General features: G+C 46.3%; 5 protein-coding genes across 7 annotated transcripts; 3 read left to right on the forward strand and 2 right to left on the reverse strand.

Moving 5' to 3' along the window:
* The first annotated feature begins 1569 nt into the window (after nt 1–1569).
* LOC108154323 (loricrin) lies at nt 1570–8806 on the forward strand. 3 transcript variants are annotated; one of them, XM_017284584.2, is made up of 5 exons: nt 1570–2006; nt 4400–4699; nt 4760–5114; nt 5493–5702; nt 8502–8806. In XM_017284584.2, exons 1-5 carry the CDS (start codon nt 2001–2003, stop codon nt 8513–8515), a joined length of 885 nt encoding a protein of 294 aa, XP_017140073.1. In that variant the 5' UTR covers nt 1570–2000; the 3' UTR covers nt 8516–8806. The 3 variants fall into 3 exon arrangements, with proteins under 3 accessions (XP_017140073.1, XP_017140071.1, XP_017140072.1); XM_017284582.2 differs by having other exon boundaries at nt 7331–8804; XM_017284583.2 differs by lacking the exon at nt 1570–2006 and having other exon boundaries at nt 4394–4699; nt 7331–8804.
* Nucleotides 8807–9488: 682 nt separating this feature from the next.
* Nucleotides 9489–13042, reverse strand: LOC108154324 (tyrosine-protein phosphatase non-receptor type 23). The gene is made up of 4 exons (XM_017284585.2): nt 12745–13042; nt 10680–10852; nt 10337–10610; nt 9489–10277 (listed from the first exon to the last, which is right to left on the reverse strand). Exons 1-4 carry the CDS (start codon nt 12751–12753, stop codon nt 9645–9647), a joined length of 1089 nt encoding a protein of 362 aa, XP_017140074.1. The 5' UTR covers nt 12754–13042; the 3' UTR covers nt 9489–9644.
* Nucleotides 13043–15899: 2857 nt separating this feature from the next.
* Nucleotides 15900–17336, reverse strand: LOC108154300 (DNA translocase FtsK). Its single transcript, XM_017284554.2, has 2 exons — nt 17151–17336; nt 15900–16785 (listed from the first exon to the last, which is right to left on the reverse strand). Exons 1-2 carry the CDS (start codon nt 17160–17162, stop codon nt 16102–16104), a joined length of 696 nt encoding a protein of 231 aa, XP_017140043.1. The 5' UTR covers nt 17163–17336; the 3' UTR covers nt 15900–16101.
* A 1712-nt stretch (nt 17337–19048) lies between these two features.
* On the forward strand, nt 19049–20229 carry LOC108157505. The gene is made up of 4 exons (XM_017289604.2): nt 19049–19192; nt 19252–19498; nt 19563–19696; nt 19751–20229. The coding sequence occupies exons 1-4, from the start codon at nt 19108–19110 to the stop codon at nt 20059–20061; spliced, it is 777 nt and encodes a 258-aa protein (XP_017145093.1). The 5' UTR covers nt 19049–19107; the 3' UTR covers nt 20062–20229.
* A 129-nt stretch (nt 20230–20358) lies between these two features.
* On the forward strand, nt 20359–21607 carry LOC108157504. Its single transcript, XM_017289603.2, has 4 exons — nt 20359–20593; nt 20649–20898; nt 20952–21085; nt 21140–21607. Exons 1-4 carry the CDS (start codon nt 20467–20469, stop codon nt 21517–21519), a joined length of 891 nt encoding a protein of 296 aa, XP_017145092.1. The 5' UTR covers nt 20359–20466; the 3' UTR covers nt 21520–21607.
* Nucleotides 21608–21637: the final 30 nt, after the last annotated feature.

Here is a 21637-nt window from a genome sequence, read left to right on the forward strand (position 1 = left end):
CCTTCTGCCTGTTTTCCTTTGCATTTTAACAAGTTTACAGTTTGTTAACTACGAGTGCTTAAGTATTATGTTTGGGCTAAGTTTTCTTCATGCTCTTTTCGCGTTTTGCATTTATGACTTTGCCTCGCTCTTGCAGTTGCAGTTGCAGCTGGAGTTGGAGCTGCAGCTGGAGTTGGCGGTTGCAGTTGGTCTGTCTGTGTCTGGGCCCATTTCACTTTGGGTTAGATAACCGCTGTCCACAGCTGGGAGTGGATTGTGGGGTGGAGATATTGTACGTATGTGGACACAGCACTTGTCTGCGTAGGACCATGGTTCCAGAGCCAGACAATTGTCAGCTCTTTTGTCAGCACGGAATATGTTGAATGCAAAGTGGAGAAGGTAATCGCCTTTGCCTTGTTTGCCTTAATTGTTTGGCTCATTTACGAATGAACTGCTTCTGGCAGCAGCCTCTGACATACTGACAGTGAACCTTCATTGACAGTTGGGCCACAATTTGTGGCAACATTAGATAATGGCTTGCCCCCGGGCTCGGACGGGGTCTCTGTTTTTTCGGATTCTGCAGTTGAAGGCTTGAGTCATAAGTGAGCCCACTGTAATCGGTCTGGGTTCAAGGTTGTTCTCTCCCAATGATCCCCAAATGAAATGTTAAGTGAGCTTCAGGCCAAGAATATTCGCATTTGAGGGTTACTGAAGGTGTTTTTCGAGAAACAGATTGTGAATGGGGAAGAAAATTCAAGCTAAGTGAGATTTGTCTTTCGCAGAATTGTCAAAAAAAAAACTTAAGTTTCATTCCAAGAACCAAAAGATGACTTTAACACCCCAAACGCTATAAAATTTGACTTAGGTTTAGGCCCAGATCTTTAGAAGTCTTTCTTTGCTTTGCAACGTGGCGTCAAAATTATTGGTTCACTATAGAAATTACTTTCAAACAAAAACTCTTTTGAGTTTTTCAACAATTACTTATTTCAGAACTAGGGGCTTTTGAATATATCTGAATAGTATGATCGGCATTGGACTAATTCATCACATAAGAGTGTTAGGCTTCGTTTCGCCCTCCCGTTGTGTTTAGCTCTAGTTTTCCTTTTGCAGATCTTCAACCGATCAAAAACTATTCAAGTTCGTTGCCTCAGTCTTTTGATTGGGCCATGTCAGTATAACCAAGTCAGCGGCGGTGGATTTGCCTCAGCCGAACACGTTTTGGGCCACAGCATTTAATGAGCCGCATTGCAGTTGGTAGATTGCAACATGGTGCCGGTTCCATGCCACTCGAAACGCATTGAACTCGCTCATGTCGGTGTCGGTGTCGATGTCGACTCACGCACATTTTTCTGGCCAAGAGGCTGCCTCCACTTTTTTGGCCCCCACTCTCTGCGGTGTCAAGCTCAACAGCTGCCAAAAAAAAAACCATTAATAAATTGTCAGACAAAAAGAGCATGAAAGAGAGCCAACTCTTTGGAGTTCAGCTAAGAGCAAGGCGAAAAATAGCTCAAAATGCAGTCGCGCCGGCGCTCTCAGCGTTTTCTTTAAAAGAGCCCAGACCGCCGGATCCCGAGCACAGTTCGAGCCCAGACGTTGCCGAGGAGGGAGCCCACTTACCATATACCAAAACAGCAGTTAGCGGGAGAGAAATACGAAACCGAAACGGAACGAAACGAAACGGAACGAAACGCAGCGCAACGCAACGCAACGGTGAAAGAAAGTCGCGAGTGAAATTTCAGTGTGGTTTGTCTTCTCCCCGAAACGGCTGCGCGAATGCCGATGACAAAACAAACGTGAAGCGTGGTAAAGAGTGGTTCAATATCAAGTGTGTGGTTGCCATTGAGGCCCGCCCGAGTGCCAATTGCCTGCAAGTGGTGGTGGAGTGAAGAAAGTTGCAGACGCAGACGTCATCAGTAAAAGTGAATTTATTTTGATCTGGATTAGTAAAGCAGCTAATCGAAGGCCCAATTTAAGCTAAACCTACCAAAAAACATATAAAAATCAACTCAAACCGAGACACAATGAAGGTAAGTGGAAGTGCCGTCGATCCTGCAGTGAAAGTTGCCTCAGATATTGGACTAATTAGTGCATGGGTCTGCCCCTCCCCCACGACAGCCATATCTCGTTTATGCAATTTCTTTGGCCAAAACAAGTTCAAGTGCAAGGCATTCTGTGGGGAAACCCGTTTTATGTTGGCCACACATCGCTGACTTTATTAGCTAAGCCAGACCTGCGTGATGGCTATCGCACTCTCTCAGCCACAGACACAAACGGAGACAGAGATGGTAGCAGCCATGAATAGATACGTTTACTACTGGTTATGTAAGCTCTGGCTAACCCAAAAATCCCAATTGAAGCATCGCTGCACTCGAAAGACCTTCTCTCCTACTCGACATTTGATCGCCAGACCAGACACTCATTCAGATGGAACCTTATGTCATATCCATCTGAAGTCGCCTTTGACCGATTGCCAAGGTAAAATATTATGCACAATTATTATGTCAGACCCGGTTGGGCTTCTATGTGTCACGGCTGCTTTCCAAAATTGTTCAGAAATTTGAATAAGGCAGAGGAAGAAGGCAAAGAAGCACGTAAAAACAATAAACGAGTCCGAAAACTGAACCTACCGCAATTAATGTTTTGTGCTCAAATAAATCCAAAACGTATAGATAAGGCTGTAGCCCTGTATTGAAACTATATCCAGAGTTGAGTAATATAAAATATGCCAATTGAATATGAACACACACAAAAAAAGAGACACCAAGCGACCGGGTGATATGAGAGCCGGCACAGACAATACTTTCACTCTCAGACTCTCGGACGCGGTTAAATATTGGCTACAACAATGAGCAGGCAAAAAAACCGAGTCAAAGGGAAGATGGCTAATGGCTTAAGGCCAATGTAAATATTGGCCAATGGTTCAATATGCCAACGATCTCATTCGGAATGAATTCAATTTTCAATTCAAATTTCGCACTCGCACTCGTATTGCATTCAATTAATTGATTTTTATTCCACATCGCCGTCTGGGCCATCGGCAATTATAGTTTCCATCATCGCTGCAGCATTGAAAACTGACTTTCGATTATTATTTTATTACATTTTTAATTGGTTTTATGTGTGCTTATGCAATTGGCGAGAAGACCGCAAACACAGAAAGAGAAGAACCATGATGGTTTTTCTTATATGTATTAATTTGTGCATTTGTATGCCAATTTCAATTATTTGGACCCTGGCTTGGCCAATCTCAATCGTAGTGTATAAGAAATCAAGCATACACCCTGTCCGCAAACTCCTATATGAATATGGAGAGTCATAATCGAGGTTGCGCCATCGGGGAAAGGCTGCAAATTTGATTAATATTTCTTTGAGGTGGTTCCACTTAACCCATAAAAAAAAACCAATTTAAAAAGCATTTTTGACGAAATATAAATATCACTAATTGCACCTTGCTCAATCGATTTTCTGATCCGAATTTGATCTCCTTGAAGATTGTATTTCGTGGAACTTTCAATCATAATAAAATATAGACCATATTTGTCATATATTTAAGAGACGGCAAATTAAATAAATAATTTTTAGTGGGATTACCATTGATTTAAAAAATGTATATCCTGACTGAGATAGTGCAAAGCAATAAAAAATCAATTTTGTAGGAATGTAATATTTAATCATTGCCAATTTAACAATATTTGTCCTACAATTGGCACTAATTTCTTTTAATTTCGATCTGAATTAATTCTGAATTCATTTCTTTATTAATTTTTTGTTTAATCGAAACTTTTTGCTTTTTGCAACAGCTTAATTTTAATTCAATCAAAGCTCTCACATTTTTGAAAACTCGAAGTGTAACTTAATTTATCCTACAATTTTCGCAATAATTTCATTCAAATTCAATCAGAGCACCCCAGTTTATTCAGTTTAAAATCTACCGCCATCAAATGGGGGGAACTTGTGTTTCAATTATAAGCCATTGACAGCTCGATGGGGCATGAAACCGATGCAAAAGCTGGCAAGTCAAAGCAGCCAAGCTGCACCACCCTGGCTCTGCCCCTGCCCCTACTCCGCTCTGGGCCCGCTCAACCGTGAACCACTAGGGGAACACCGCATGCAGAGCGAGGATTATGCATAACATACGAGTATATGCGTTGACAAAACGTTCAACATTAAGTGGTAGATTATGATTGCACATTGCGACTGTTTCGCTGTTGGTCTGTGTGGGTGACAGTTGACAAATGAGTGCACAGATGAGGAAATCGGGTGGATTTTTTGTGGTGAAACCGCACTGAAACTGACTAGCCACAATTCGGCAATTGAATTTTACCTCTTTCTATGGCCATTGTTTGGCCAGCACGTACCTTTCAAATAGATCCTAACCAGATTATGCAACTAACTCTCGAACATTTCCATTTCCATGCAGGTATTCCGTGTGAGACTGCTGCTGCTGGCCGCCCTGCCTCTGGTGTGCCACGCCTATCCCGCAGCGGACAAGTCCCTCTCGCTGGAGGACGTATCCTCAGACCTGGACAACGAACAGGGCGAGAGTGTGAAGGAGTCACAGATAGCCAAGCGTTCCGGCAGCTTCGACTATGTGGCGCACCTGAAGTCGGGTCTGCTGTCCGGCATTGGCCAGGCCTCTGCCTCGATTGCCGGTGGAAGTTCTGGTGGCAGCCATGGAGGAGGTGGCGACAGCTACAAGTCCCACGAAATTGTGGTCCATGTAAGTGAATGCCAATCTTCTTCTCTGCGAAGCCACTCTACCTTCTAGGGCTGTTTCTAGGGCAACTCCGTGGACTATGATCCCTGGTCGTTCAAGAAGTCCGTGCTGAACACCATCTTCCAGGCGGTCAAGGCCATCACTGGCGGTGTGACTGCTCTCAAGGGTCAGCTGATCAAGGGCAGCGGGTATGCCCTGAGTGCGGGTGGCAATCTGGTGGCCGCCGGCGGCGACAAGGTCACGGATGTGGGCAAGTCCATCATCAACTCGGCGCACATCAACTCCCACACCTACGCCACTAGTCACTCCAGCGGCAGCAGCGGTGGCCTCTTCGCCAAGCTCAGCTCCCTGTCGGGTGCCTCTTCCGGTGGCAGCAGCGGCCACAAGTCCGCCCCATCCCCCGTGATCCATACTGATAGTAAGTATCCGATGGATGGTGTCTATTGGGCCGTGAACTCCACGGCGATTGTCATTTGGTTATGCAATGCAGTCGCCGGACTAGATGCATAACAATTAACCAGCCTAATAGGCAATGCATGCCCCATGCCCCGGTGTCCCCCCGATGCGCGATCCAAAACGGAAGAGACAACTTCCAGCTCCGATTCGGTGGCAGCTGCTCCGCTCGGCAACTCGGCAGCTCCACATCCAAAACCAAATCGGAGCGTGCATTGAACCTGGTCGGCAACTTTCGTTTTTGCAGCCAACCCGTTTGGTCTGCGTCTGCGTCCCATTTTGGCTCACCGACTCTGACTCTGGCTTGGCATCTGACTCTGACTATGACTCTTTCTCGTTGCAGCCATCACCACGTACGAGATACCCAGTGGCCATGCCAGCTACGGACCGCCATCAAAGCCCCCGACCTACAGCAGTGCCACGCACCAGTATCTGCCCCCAGTGGGAGGCAGCTATGGGGGCAGCGGCGGCGGTGCGCCATTCAGCGTAAGCCACTCGGCGGCCTTCGAGGCACCGTCCAGCAACTATCTGCCATCGGCCTATGGACAAGATGGTGCGTAGTCCTTTGAACAAGTCAGATAATGCTTTTTGTGGTTTCGGTCTACTGTAAATACATTCTCCTGTACATATATCATAAACCTAATAGAGGTGAAGAGTTTTAAATAATAATAGAAAAGATTGATGTGTAAATATGTTAGGTTTTAAAAATGTAAATATCGTAATTAAGAAATGTCCAAGGACTACAGAAATATCATAGAGATTAAGGTTATTACTGAAAGTGATTTGGATTTGCTTAAGAGTATACCAGTTTCTTGTTTGAAAGCAAAAACTATACGAACGCGAAAGGAGTGAAATATTTATTCATTCAACAAACTTTGTATGTATATACCCCTATTGTATATAGTAAATCTTTAAAATCCGACTCACTCAGAACCACTTCCTATGCCCCAAAGGTTAGCTTTCTTATAGACCAACAATAGTGTATAGTATCTTTGCAATTTCCACAAAAGTATCTAAAAGATGCTGCTAACAATTTGGCAAACTCTTGACAGCCGCAACTCTTTGGCCAACACAAGGCGTTAACTTGTCTCGTCAGCCTGCAATCGCAAATCACTCAACTTCATTAACATACTAGCTCTCAGTCTGCCCCCAACCCCCAACATGCCACACCCTTTTCCCTTCCTTTCAAGCCATTTCCGCACTTGGTAAACAACGAGACGAAAGTGAAAGCATCATCATTATCGGTGGCTCATAATTCGTGAAGACGAAACAAAAGTCATACAAACACACATACATTGTAAATAAATACTGTAAATATTAATACTCGACATCCGAGTCGGAGTCTCCCTCTCGCTCTATAGCTCTCTTTCTCTGCTAGCTATCCATTGAATCCATGGATGGCCAGATAGGCCCAAGAGGTTTGTTTCCACTGCGTTCCAATGACACATTTCGTAGGCTAAGTTTATTCGGTTTTTTAACACATTGCGCAAGCGAGCATCGAACAGGGAATTCATGTACATAAATATACATATATACAATAGATTTAAGTATTATTTAATAACTGATCACGTCACATCTACTGTAGCTGTCCGTTAACAAGCTGTAGTACTAAAAGCGTTTGTAGAGCTATTTATAGAGCCATTTGCAGTGGCCACATGTCGCATACTTGATATCTGTGCGCATACCCATTTAGTTAATGGCCCATTAAATGGTCTACAGAAAACCTTCAATGGATGACTATGAATATGGCAAATTATGTACTATTCCCCCCCTTGCAGAGCTCTATAGATCGTGTGTCACATAAAGCTAACAAAAACTAAAATCGGAGTTCATCCTTGATCATCAAGAAAAATCATCATATCCCGGAGGCAGGCCGAAGAGAGTGTACAAAAAAAAAAGAGTAAATCATGACAAGTAATATCAAAATTTGTACAGAAAATTAAATTCATCTAACACCACAAAAACATGCATAAATAAACTCATACATACATACATAAATACACTCACATGAAAAACAATTGTAAATACAGCAAAAAACAATATTTAATTTGGTAAATCTAATGAAATCTCACTCATTGCATACACACCTCAACTCAACCACCTGAACAACATCTACAACCACCCACAAACCACACACAAACACACACTCAATCCAACAATTTCAAAAACCCATCCCGGCAGCGGACAGCGCCCACAGCAACGACTTCAACATCTACGGGCGCCACACGAAGCTGACGGATGACGAGGCCCGACGGGCGGCGAATCAGCTGCAGGAGATACTCAATCTGCTGCCCAACGGCAAGACGGAGTACACGGCCTCCAAGACGGTAGATCTGCCCACAGGAGGCTCGGGGCTGGAGCATGCGGAGGTCTACAACAGCTATGGATTGCCGCTGCCCAACAACCTGGGAACCCTAGAGTCCCTCTCACACACGGAGTCGATAACGGCAGCATATGGACCGGCAGTGAAGAATCCCGCCGATGTGTACCATCAGATGGCCAAGAGGCCGAGCGGAGGACAAACTGCAGAGGAGCTGTACATTCAGAAGCATCCCAATGAGGGCTACGACTATCCGCCGCCGGCACAGGCACAGGCTCCAGCAGTAGCCCCCCAGCCACAAGCTGTGAACGAGTATCGTGTGGAGAACTACCATGCCACCAAGAGCAACGCCCTCAAGGATCTGTCGCCCATCATAGCCGCCCTGGAGGTGGCCAAGCGGAAGGGGAATCACCACCAGAGCGGCCCCGTGAACTACGCCATCGAGAAGCAGGTGCACAAGGAGTTGCCCTTCAACTACCTCCCGCCGGTAGTGCAAAAGTCAAAGTACGTGTACAGTGCGCCACCGCCGGGACGTTATAGTCACAGTGGGGGCTACAAGGTGCGTCGCCATGCGCCCAAGCATCCTAAGCGCGTCTTCCGGCCGCAGGACTACGAGATACAGGATCCGCTGATGTTCAACCGCCTGCTGGAGGTGTGAAGAGCAGCCCGGAGACCAAAGTGTGCTAGAACCTAGTTGTAGTCCTCTAAGTCATGTGCAGCATTTAATCCTAGATCGTTTACAGCTAACTTATTTATGTTATCCCTATCGGAATCGTTATCGTGATTAATTATTTATTGAGCTCCCAAAAATTTCTTGGCTAGCCAAATAAAAGAGAGTCCCAAAGCACAGCATGAATCAGACACCGAGCACCATTCCCCCATTTATCTTCGCTCTTCCTGTATTTCCTTTCTGTTTGCACTGCTTGCTCGCACCCACACACCCACTTTTCCCATAGAGCACGTCTACACCGCCTGCAACCACCCATCAAATCAGCAGGATATCCTTCTCACCTCTTACCGCTCTCTTTACAGTCTATCATCAGTAGTCGCCACGTAGCCACGTAGCCCCGTAGCGGACCAGGACCGAGCTGTAGCTGTGGACCATGCCCATTCTGTTTTTACAGCACTCTCCGCCTTCATGTATCCTAGCGTTAGTCAAACCGTTCCTGCCCTTCCGCCACCACCATAACTCCCCCGATACCCTCTCATTCTAAATACATTTCCCGATCCGATGAACCCACTAGAACCTTTTGCGGGTGCCAACCAACAGTGCAGCAAGCACTAATTGAATTGACTTAACCCCATCTTACGTTTAAGTATTTAAATTAAATAAATCGTTGATTACAAATGTTTCGATTATTTTCTTTTCTGAAGTGGAAATCGAGGAGAAGCTCGAGCTGTTTATAATTAGAAACTCATTGTTTATATTTTTAACGAAAAGAAAGAATTCTTCATTGCCTCCAATGTGGACTTATAACATGGTCTGCCTAAAAGTATGCCACAATATTTTCAAAACGAAAATTAAATTCGTGTAGTATATTTTGGATACAGAAAAACCATTACATAACCAAGGAAATTTAAAGTTTTAGCTTTAAAACAAGACTAATTTTTGGGAGGAAAAATCATTTTAGAAATCTTGTATGCATCTAGTATACAAATTATGTGAACTGCTCAACATGGAATAATCGGAGATTCCTAAAGTTTTGAAAGATATAACAGCGAAGGAGATTAAAGAGCTGCGTAAAGATCACAGCTTATCTGCACCATGGTTTTAAGCAATTTTCTATTCAGTTCGAGATAGAACGTGGTGCCACAGAGGACTAGCACCGTTCAGAAATACCGAATCAGACTAATAATCGTACTCCAAGTCCACAAAATAAGACTGTGTCTGAATTGTGTTAATTTCTACCATTCGATATCCCAGCTAACAATCTTGTTCAAGCAAGCAATGCCGAAAGAATTACAATCATCATCTATTGCATCTTAAAGAGTTCCCATCCTCAATAAAACTCAATCACCTCGATTATCAATAATGGATTTAATTATCGCTTAGAAAATCTCAGGGGCAGAGTGCACCTGTGCGGATAGGACCTAAAAGCAAGGAATCTCTGTGTTGAAGAGGAGGACTGGTAGGCAGCGGATGTCCCGTGACTGCCATGACAACCAATTTTTTGCTCAGTAGTAGCCGAAGGAGATATCGTGCAGGGGCTGGGCACTTCCTTGGGGCAGGGCGTAGTCGCGGGCCAGCTGATCCAGAAGACTGCTGCCGCCTCCACCACTGCGAGGCTGGGACTGCTGCTGTGGCTGATAGCTGGACTGCTGCTGGGGCTGATAGCTGGACTGCTGCTGCACGGGACGGGCAACGGGCGCCTGAGAGGGACCAAAACCGACGGGCTCCAGAAGCGGACGTCCACCGGAAGCAGGTGCCAGGAAGCCCTGGGCACGAGCACTGCTTGGAGAAGGAGAGGCAGGAGGCAGGGCATAGACGGGGCGGGAAATCCGGACATTAGAGGGTCCATCGCCGAAGCTCTGGGACTGGGAATAGTCGGGCTCGGGACCGGGACGGGCGGGTCGCTGCAGCGGGGAGTACAGTACATCGGTGGTGCGCTGGGCTCCCGGCACTTGGAGCCGTGGTGGCGCTGGACCCACAGACGTGTGGTGTTGCTGTGGCTGAGGAGCATACTGGACGCGACGCGGCGGCTGGGGCTGAGGCTCCACTTCCTCCTCCTCGTATTGGACATACTGCGGCTGCGGCTGCGGTTGAGGGCGTGGTTGTGGGCGTGGCTGAGGACGCTGCTGCTGAACACGCTGCGGGGGAAACAAATTAATTAGAAGAGAAAGTGGCTGAAAAGATATTCTTAGCGTACGTATGGCCTCTGTGGACGCTGGACAGGCTCATCCGCATAGTCGGGCTCCTCCTTGGCCGTCTCATCGACCAGAGTGGGTGGCGCCACAGTGATGCCCTCGCCTGAGGGCTGGAAACCGTACTTGTTGGCTCCATACTCCACCACTCGCACCTTGCCCGTCTCGTCGACATATCCGTACTTGCCCTTCACCTCGCCGGTGGCCAGCTTCGTCTCAATCTTGAAGGAGCCATCGGCTCCCTCATATCCGTACGTGTAGGAGCCATCTTCGTTGTGCCTGAGGAGGAGTGGGAGAATCGAGTGATTACTGGGGAAGATCATCTCCGGACTACGGCTGACGACTCACTTGTTGATCTGCTTGAGGATGGGCACTGGCGTGGGTCTTGGCACTTCGGCCTGGTTAGAAGGACGCAGGCGGACTGGGGAAGTTCGTGGCGTGTTCTCCTGGTAGTCCTGATAGTCCTGGGCGCCCACCAGCCCCGCGCCAATCAGACAGCCGACAAAGAGCAAACGTTGCAGCTACAAGGAAACGAAGCAAATAGTCTGGTGAAATGGTAACCGGTTCGCTAATTGCCACCCGTTCAGTCCATCCGCCCCAATCCTCCAGTTCCGCCTCTTCCTGGAACAGCGGAACACCTTGACAGTGCTGACGGCAAAGAATGCCAGACGGCGACGATGTCTACAAAAGTCTTAAGTCAGGCTGCCTTTCACTTTTGTTGCCGGCCAATGACACCCTCAATGCCAAGCAGAAACCGATAGCCCCCTCCGCACACACACACCACACACCACACACCATACACAGATATACCCGTTTATGTGAGTTGCATAAAGTCACAGCCAGAGCCCAGGCCCAGACCCAGAGGGAGAGTGACACGCGATATGGGCAGGTTTTAATTGAATACCCAACAAACAGTGGCAGTGGCAACATAATCCATGGAGAAATGCTACCGAAGATGGAAGACGAAACGGAAGAGGAATGCCAATTTTCGTGGGGCAGCCCCCTGACTCCCACACACACAGCAGCCAGCTGTGTGGTGTTGGGTAATCCAGAGGCAGTGGCAGATTCGGAGGACAACAAAGAGGCAGGCACAGAAATTATGTGATGCTGCGCCAAAGTTCCCACACTTGCCAAACGCCAGGGAAATGTGTTGCAAGTATGTTCGAGTGATGCAGCCAGGGCAGGCAAATGCCAATGAAATTGCCCAGACGACAGGTAATGGTAGATGGGAGATGGACGGGCACTAAGCCAGAGAGAGCCTGCAACCTATACAATAGAGATAAAGCTGCAGCTTATTCCGGCCTGAAACTAGAGCCAATCCCACTTCAGATGGTTTAGCTCCCTGTCCTGTAGAAGGACGACAACTCAAAGTCCTTCCATGTTTGCTGCTGGCAACAGTTTGGCCAACAGCAAACAAACCTCGATGCCAAGAATCGAGCTGAGGTGCTTTTGCCTCTTATGTACTCCCGTTTGGCATTTCGGACTTTAGCTGTTTTTTGCTCGACCATTCCGCATGCCAAAACCTTTCACTATCCACAGAGCTGCACCACATGCTGCAGCCTTGGCTTGCAAACGGACAGCCAGACGAAAAGATAGACGGATAGACAGACAGACAGAGTCAGAGCTGTTGGCTTGTTGGCATGGAGTCGTAGTCGGCGTCGGACACAATCACATGGGGACGGGGACCCAGTGCACTAGTGCACCAGAGGCACAGAAACAGAAACCAACTGACCAAAAACTTGACTACCGCGTGTGAACCAGAGCCAGAGTGGATTCCAGCGATTGCCTTTGATATTTTCGCGCTCGAGCAGAGGGGCAAATGAAGGGGCAATGGGCATCGCATTGCATCGCGTTACAGTCTACGCCGACCAAGCTTGTTAGTGTAACTTTTCGCTGATTGAAGTTCCTGCAACTATTTGCCCTGCTCTTTTTTTTTTTTTTTTGTTGTTGTGCTCTTTTCCCAAGAATCTGCCAAACGAGCTGTGTTCGTCCATAAATTATGTCAAAATCCAGTTACCAAATTGGGTGCCATAGACAAGAGAGCTTGGAAAATGTCGCTGGCTGGCTGGCTGCTCGACAATTGCGATCGGGGGGCTGGGAGCAAATTAACGGTTCACTCGATTTGCATAGCAAATTATGCGATATTTGCACAACACTCGCCGCAATCCAATGACGTAATCCTCCAGAGCTCGAGCTGTAGCTGGAGTCGTTGCACCAACAACAGCAGCAGCAGCACCTGATTGCCCACTGTCTACAGTGCCACGCATTCAGCACCAAGCACCAAGCACCATTTAGCACCAAGAGCCAGGCTCCATCGTGTGACCTTTGCTATTATGAGTGCTTTATGTGTAACCAACCACCCCACCCACACATCCAGTCATCCACAGACCCACATCCACCCACTCACACATACCACTTTCATGTTGTCTGCCGAAGTTGTATCCGTTGGTTGGAACTATCTCGAATCGATTAAAAACTTTTGTGAATGCAATCTGAGAAGGCCTTCGCGGGGCAACACCCAACAATTCGTTGATATCCAAATCCAAGACAACAAAGCACTTTCAATTCCTCTAATAAACCGGGTAGCGGTACTGGAGCGGTACTGGAGTAATCTCGAGCGATTCCGTGGAGCGTTGTCTTGGGAGCTGAACTGAGAGATCGCGTTGAGGCTGGAATTGACTGGAGACCGACGACCGACCGACTGAGCCGCCCAGGTTGTTGTATTTCGCTTTATATACCGCTGGAAGAAAACCTTTTATTTCTCCAATACCAACGGCTAACGGACCAAACACCGACACCACCACCAGCAACAGCAACACCACAAAACTTCACCAACAAGTCAGCGGCGCCAGCGCAAAAGGACAGAGAGCAATCAAGAGCGGGAGAGCTGGAGAGTGGAGAGCGGTGAGAGCTTGGACAGCTTCTCTGAGAGAGCTTCTATCTGTGCTTTTGCAAGCTTTTCCTTGGACATTGGATTAATGTAGAAATGGAAACTTTAAAGAACAGAAGCTGGACTTAAAGATTATGGAACTCCCTTCCCTTACTTCTCATGACGAACCAACCCTGCTAGAAACCAACCCCATTCTGAGCATTTTTACCCACAGCTTGCCGAAATAATTTCAAGTTTTCTTCCTAAACTAATAACAAAACTCGTCTAAATTGAATTACTACTTGTTATCATTAAAAAGCAGGCAGAAGTTTAATAAATTTAACAAATTACACTCAAATATCCAGGCAATACTTGTCAGCCATCCGAAAAACTCTAGTTCGGGGCCATGGCAACAGGCAATAGGGCCGTGGCTGGGCCCGACCCTTGCGATGGACATAGACAATTAATCACAAAAATACTGGGCCCATAAATTGTGAAAAATGAATCAATGTGAAGCACAGACAGGCAACGTGGCGAATGAATGAAAAAGCCGACAAAGTGAAGTGAAATGAAGTGTTGCGAATTTGACGCCAAATGCCAATCCTCCCAGGGCAGAAGCCATTGCCCAATTGGGTGGCCTCCCTGTGGGATCTGGAGGTCACTTGGATGGCATTTCAAAAGCAGCCACAGAAGTCATCAATCAGTGGTTATTTTCCTATGGGCACACCGTGCGTATGCGTAATGTCAGCAATTGTCGTTTAATGAAAGAAACAACGACAACCCCTGCAACATTCTGCATCCATTTGGAGTGGCCTTGCCGTCGTCATTCCGTTGGAATTAATGACTGAGCAAGTCGCACCACACACACTGTGGCAGACCCTCGTTCCGTTATTGCAAGTCGATAGTTCAGCGAGAAACAAAACTGGTTACTGAACTGCACCACATACTACCAGACCAGGAAACCGCCGGGCCCATGTCTGTCGCCCCGGCTCCCACTGCTGCTGCCTCTCCAACTATCTATCTGGGTTTCAAGTGCCGCCGCCCATGACGCAGGGCAGTGTCAGTGCCAGTCCCAGTACCAGTACCAGTCTTCAAGTGCGTAAGATCTATATTCTGTGTGTTTGCTTTGTTACGAATATCATGTTAAAGACAAGTTTCTGGTCAGGTTTTTCCCATGGATTGAATGGGAGAGATAAAGATAGAGAGGGGGAGAGAGGAGGCAATTGGGCGTGCACCTGAACTTGTGCGGCTGCGTAGAGGCTCGCTCAAGGCCGATGGAGGTCGCAAAATATAGTGGTACTTGGTGATAAAATATTCCATGAACTTACTCTTGAGAGTTATTTGCTAAAGAACTTCGTTTATGAAGAGTGAGTTTAAAGAAGAGAAGCAATACTTTTCTTTAGTATTTAATGAAGCAACCCTTCAGCAAATAAATTCAACTCTTCACGGAACTCCCGGAAAAAACACATTAAATCTACTCAAATTTCCATATTTATTGCCCTGAAAACCATCTTCAACGAAGCATATAAAGTAGTCCCAGCTTACACAGCAGTGATAGAAGCAGAACTGAAGCAAAGAGGACTGCGCAGAAGAGAAGCAAACAGGAGTCCACTTAATTCAGCTACCATATACCCATCCATTTTACCATTTCCAACAAAATAACGCCCTACTTAAGGCTGTACAATGAGTATGTCTTCCACTTGTACAAGTATTTCACGAGCTCCAGCAAAACGTGGACAGCAATGGCAGCAGCTGTTCAGAAGTCAGAAATAACAAAGCTCACAAATTTAAAGGAAATTCTTTGGTCATGACAACGAGAGCAGAGCGCAGACCAGCGCTCAGACAAGTTTCAAAGCTACGCAAAATAAAACAAAACAAAAAAAAACCTTCATTTTGCTCTGCAAAATTATATAAATACTGCAAAAAATATACAAATATTTGCTTTGTGTGTGTTATAATAGGTGCAGTCTGGAGTTGATTCTGCGCTGGGACTGGCAGCAAAACGTTTTACATTTTTGATTTGCCAAAGAGTTACAGTGGAATGGAAATTAAATTCAAATTTAATTCGTTTAACTGAAGAGTTTGTATTCTAGAGCCAAAACAGCAAACAAAATAATGGAAAATATCCAATTAAATTAATATCTCTTGCAAGCCAATATTATTAAGTAGCGTAATCTATTAGGCTTGTACTTATGATCTTTGATGCTATTACCATTTCAAGATTTCAAAGATTGATTGGAATACACGGAAACCAAATGAACCTCTATTAACTCAATTTCTTCCCAATTATCTGTGAACTTTAAACCACTGTAGGTACACGCCCCTGCACACCCAAAAGGCATGGCACCACCATGTGGCACCACCAAGCACCACAGAGTAGCAGCTTGGGGCAGCATTCAGCTGGTCAGGCCATTGGCGGCAGTGCATTTGAAAGTGGTTTTGGCCAGCACATTGCATAAGTGCACTAAATTCCAGTCGGAGGTCCAATCCACTTTGGTTTTCTATCCGAAACGGCAAAAAGTTTTTACCCGATCATTCTGTGTTGACGTAATGGCTTAACGATTATTGGCCGATGGCCGATGGTCGATGGTCGGGTTAGCTTTTTGCTTTGCCTTTGTCTTCGTTTCGGGGCGGCCTAATTGAAGCGGAACCTGGTACTAGTTTGCTTAATTGAGTGCCAAATGAGATACTTTGAATGATCGTACTTCTTCAACGCTTCGGCTCTCGAAAGTCAGTTTATTACACATTTACAAGAACATACATTTATTTAGTATATTTTAGTAGTAACCGATGTGTGGGATATTCGGAGTGACTGATTTTTTTGGCAGTATGAAAAGTTGACATGGTCCTCGGACACTTCAGTCGCTATCTCTCTGATGCTGTCCTGATCCCCCGATCCGTCTACTTCCTGCCCGTGTAATCGATGCTGTAGGATCCCGTATTAAGATTCAGATTACGCAGCGCTGGATGGAACTGCTGCGGCTGTTGCTGTGGGCCGTAGTAGTTCTGGGCTGGCGCCGGGGGCTGGTAGTAGCGTGGCTGCGGTGCGGGCGGATTATAGTACTGCGGGGTGGGATTGTAGTACGGACGTTGGGGTGCAGGCTGCGGCGCTGGAGCATAGGACGGCTGCTGCTGCTGGCCACGCCCAAAGTCCCCCAGAGAGAACTTGCTGGCTGCAATGGGGCGGTTGTACTTCTGGTCCTTGTAATAGACGGCTGGATCCTCCCTGTACTGCCCGTCGTCGATCTCGTTGGGGCCCAGTGGGTACGGATTGGTGTTGCTCAGCGTCGGTGGCGGGACATTGATGTGGCTGCCAGCGGGCTCAAAGCCACGCTTACTCGCCCCGTACTCGATCTCCCTAACCTTTCCCTGGTCATCCACGTAGCCGTACTTGCCGTACACCTCTCCGTTGGCGTACTTGGTCTCGATCTTGAAGCTCTTGTCGGCTGCCTCGTATCCATAAGTGTACGACCCATCATCGTTGTGCTTGTCGATCTGTTTGAGGATGGGCACTGGCGTGGTGTAGTCCTGATACTGCGCATACGCACAGTGGGCCGCAAACAGCAAAAGCATCCAACAAATGGACTGTAGAGAAGAGAATGAAAGACAAAGAGTGTGTTGTGACTTATCAGATTGTCTTTATTTAGCTGTTCGGGCTACACCCAGCTGTAAATGCTTTGTTTATGACACATCTCGAAACAATTGAATTGGGGATTAACTCAAGGACATTTCGAACCAATAAACCACCAATTAGTTCACTTTTTATCATAAGCACCGATCTGCAAACAACATTTAGAGGGTTGGGCGGGGTGTACGGACTCATTGGCAACCGGTTTACTGATGAATGCATTCTAAAAATTCACTGCGCAAATTGTTTTCCACACTCCACCAGACACATTCTGCATTGTAAACATACTTCAAGGGCTTTTGGGTCGGGTTCGGGGTCTTACCAATTTCATCATTTTGCCAAGTTATTATGGTATTTCAATCAATGCCAAATCGTTTTCACCAATCTCTCTGTTGCACAACGAATCACGCAATGTACACTGCAAAAATGATTTATGAAAATGGTATAGAAAATGCCTCTGCACTTGCACTCGAGACTCTGCGAAACGAAACGACAAACTCGAAAGAAAATCAGGGCGTGCAACGCTTTTTATACCACCAGCACCATTTCGCAAAGCCCCGCCAAGGAGGGGGAACAAGAGGGGTAAAAACACTATATGAAATAAAATAAGCTAAAGCTTCGACGGTGAACCGAAGTCTGGAAGTCGGGCGATCGGCGATCAGCTGCGACAACGAAACCGAAGCGAGTGCCTCGGACTTGGAGTCGCTTCAAGTCGGGGCACGAGAACCGACTTGGACCTGCCATGGAATGCAGCATAGAAATCGAAAGCCGTCAGCCAGCTGGGCGTATGAGTACCCACATACCCACTCACACACTCAATGTACACTTTCGTAGTATGGCTATATAGTATATGGTATGGAGTCAGGCGAGAAGCAATTTTCAATCAGGTTATTAACGTCGTCATACAGAATTCTTGGCTCGAGCAGAATTTATGCTCCCACCGCTCACGCATACGCAATGAGAACGGAGCAGAGCAGAGCAGAGCACAGCGCTGAATGCCAATTCTGTCAAGACGTCGACATTCAGTGCACGGAAGTGCTGCACTTGTTAGGTATTTCAATTATGTAAAGCACTTCTCCCCTTAGCCAGACGTTAATCGATTACAATCACCAGCCAGACTAGAGACCAGCAAACAGCTAACAGCGAGCCGGCCACCCAATTACTAAACGTAATTCCATCAGCCACCACAGCCAGTATGTACATAAATTGTGTGTTGCTTTCGGCCATTTCTCTTGAGCTGTCAAAAAAAAAAACTGCAAACAAAATTTGGCTTGTAGTCCACTGACCTAGTCAATGCCTGTTTCTCTGGCACAAACTGGTTGCCAGCAGTGGGCCAAAAGAAATGAGAAAAAATATGATTTTTGGCTTCTTTTTTTATGTCTGGTATAATACTCGTATTTTCGAGCTAATATACTATTTGTGAATTCTAGAAGAGTCAGTTACCTCAGAAGCAAGCTTGACATAGGCAAAAGCATGCCATTTACCAATACCAAAGATCCACAACTGCAACTGTTCAAAAGATTACTTGCCTGATCATAAGACAAGCCAGCAGTTTGATCAGTAATAGCTAGAACCAATGTTTGGGGAGAGTTCATTAGCCTTAAAAACCACAGCCTTGGTCACAGCCTAATGCTGATAAGCTTTACTTTAAGCCAGCTTATTTACTTGACTCAACCAATCATCACTTGCAGCAAAGGGTCTCGAGGCAATTTATACCCATCTACGACCACTACTACCCCTAAGTAGATCTATAAAATCACACAGATACTCACTTTACTAATCAACCAGTTGTTGTCATCTATTAATGGTCTTGTAAAACCAGTTGAGCTCTAGCGAAAGTGAGATAATCGCAGGTTAGAATGGAATAGAGATATATATCTATATATCATCGTGTGTGTACAGAAGCAGGTCTTGAGAGAATCTCGCCAATTACAATCAAGGTAGTAGAGTGGAGTCAAAGGCCTAAGGGTCACATCAAGGTGAGTGCAATTTTCGGTTAGAGGGTAGCAGATCAGATGTCAAGCCACAACTCATTTGGACACCCTGTACGACCACATCAAGTCTAATGTTGAAAAACTTGTTTACTTACTAATTGTACCGAAAAGAGAGAATAAAGATGTTTTCTAAAATATATATGAAACATCGAAACAATGAAATGGATACAAAAGATCTAGATTTTAGCATTTCATTTTGAATAAAACACAAAGACTCCAGACCGAAATCGCATTTCGTTCGGTGCCTTGAAGTCGTGCAAACTGTTTTAGCTTAAAGGTCTAAAGATGCTGGAGAAAATCGCCAAGTTTCTGATCATTTTGGTTGTACTTACTGCCACTGCAAATGGCTCAAAATATCTAGCCCAGAAACGTAAGAAACGCTCGCAGATTCTACGTAAAATCAGTCTCCAAATAACCAATTAATTGCAGCTGATTTCCTTACACCGTGCGTTGTTGGCGATCCAAGCCTCAATAGTTGCCTGGCTCAGAACTTGCAGGCGCTTTTCCATCAGTGGAAGGACGGCATACCTGGCTACAATGCGTTAGGATCCTTGGATCCTCTGCATATCAAAAGAGTGAAGTTCTCGCAAGATGCTAGCCAGGCCATAGCCATCAATGCTGATCTGCAGAATGTATATGTGACTGGAGCTGGCCAAGCAGTGATCAAAGAGGCCAGGTAGGATCTACTACTGCTTCATCTTCTGGTGAAATGTTAATCCAAGCAAACGTATACTCTTTAGTTTTGACCCCAAACATTACGTGATGAAGGCTTTGGTCTTCGTTCCGAAGCTCCGTTTCCAGTTCGACTACAAACTCAAAGGCCATGTAGTTGCCCTGAACCTCAATGGCCGTGGCAGCGGCTACTTTGAAGCTGGTAAGACTAGTTAGCCAACTGTTAGACCATCTTTAAGCTTATTCCAATCCGCAGAGAAAGCCTTGCTGTATCTGGAAATGGCGGGCAGGCCACGCGTCACACCCGAGGGGGGTTTCGCGGAGGTGGACAGTCTGAAAATCTCCTTCCGTGATATCAAGCAATTCCACATCCAGCTGCAAAATCTGTTCGGGGGCAACAAGCCCCTGGAGGACAGTGCCCACACGCTTTTCAACGAGAACTGGCGCGAGTTCTACGAGGTGCTACGTCCTGCTGCCGAGCAAACTGTCGGAGGCGTACTCCTCGATCGCATGAGAAAGACGTTCGCCTATGTACCAGCCAGCTACTTCATCAAAGACTTCCACTGAGGGAATACTACGCTAGAATTAATGTAACATTATAATAATAGGAGTACCTCTACACAATAATATAATTCTCACTTTTAATAATATTGTAACCGGCGGTTAGGACAGGAAATAGATGAAATTAAACACACAACCAGATGCATTTAGCCCCGGCTTCGTGCTCAAACTAAATGGCTGTAAGCTGCTACCAAATGAGTTTGTGTGTCGCCCAGTTGAGAGCTGTCGCAGCTCGAAACTTGGATCTCGGATCTATGATCTTGAATGCTCGCTGAATGAGAATAAAACTGAGGCCCAGAGCTTGCCTCCAGCTAGTCGGTTGCATGTCGTGACACCGATTAATGTAACTCTGAGCCGCTGTCTCAGTCGCAAATACAGATATTAGATACAGAAGTGCAAAGATACAGTAGCATGAGCAGCAGCACGCGCCATGGCCGTAGGTCTTTTGGGCTTTGTAGTGGATTAATTGCCATCTTGTGCCTAAATGAGATCGCTTTGGATGTGATGGTGGCAGCCGTCGCCTACTACACGGAGAAGCGTAAGTCCCGTCATTCAAATTGCTCATCCCTACTTGGACTCTAACGAACCCACAGCATCTTGGCTGCCCTCGTGCCGAATTTACGAGCCTGGCTTCACCAAGTGCTCGACGAACAGCGTGCAGAAACTTCTGGACCAAATGAACAGAGGGATTCCGGAGGTAGTCGAGAGCTTTGGTCCCTTCGATCCCATGCGGGTAAGAGACATAGTCTTCAAGCAGGATAACAATGAGGTGGCCACCATAAGAGCCAATCTCACAGAGCTTGTGGTGAAGGGGTTCGCAAAAACCAAGGTCAAGGAGAGCCGGTAAGTGGATGGACCAAGTCAAAAGAACACTCCATCAATAGTGATTCATTTAGTGTCAGCAAGAAGGACTTTAGCTGGCAGACCAAGATCTATCTTCCCAAAATGCGATTGGATGGCAAGTACCAAATGGCCGGAAGGATTCTGCTCATACCACTGAGTGGTTCTGGCAATATATTCATAGAGATCGGTAAGTGTTCTCACCTTAAAACTCAGCCCGGAACTCAGAATATCATTTCCATAGAGGATCTGGACATAATGCTGCTAACTAAGACGCAGCTGTATGAGAAGGGCGGCTTCACCTTCGACAATGTGACGTCCGTGCGTGTCCAGCTAAAGCTCTCCCGAGTGCACACCGAACTGGACAACCTGTTCAACGGCCGCAGCCCGGAGGTGGAGCGCAGCACCAATCAGTTCTTCAACGACAACTGGCGGGACTTTTACGAGGCCCTCAAACCGCTGATCGTCGAAACGGTCGAAAACATTCTCTTCGATGTGATGTCCAAGGTGTTCCATCTGATACCAGCTAACTTCTTTGTGGAAGACATACCCACCCCTCAGGAATTGTATGGCTCCAAACTTGCGGCTGGTAGTGATAGTGGATCCAATTCCATGCCAAATTGATATATTCCAGTTTTGAGCTAAGAATTTTGCTGAAAGGCAGTGAAATATTGGCAATAAATGTGTACTATTTTTATGATGACACTCCGTATAGCAGATCTATTCAATCAATAGCAATCAG

Source organism: Drosophila miranda, chromosome 2 (genome assembly GCF_003369915.1).
Source record: "Drosophila miranda strain MSH22 chromosome 2, D.miranda_PacBio2.1, whole genome shotgun sequence".
Classification (NCBI taxonomy): Eukaryota; Metazoa; Arthropoda; class Insecta; order Diptera; family Drosophilidae; genus Drosophila; species Drosophila miranda.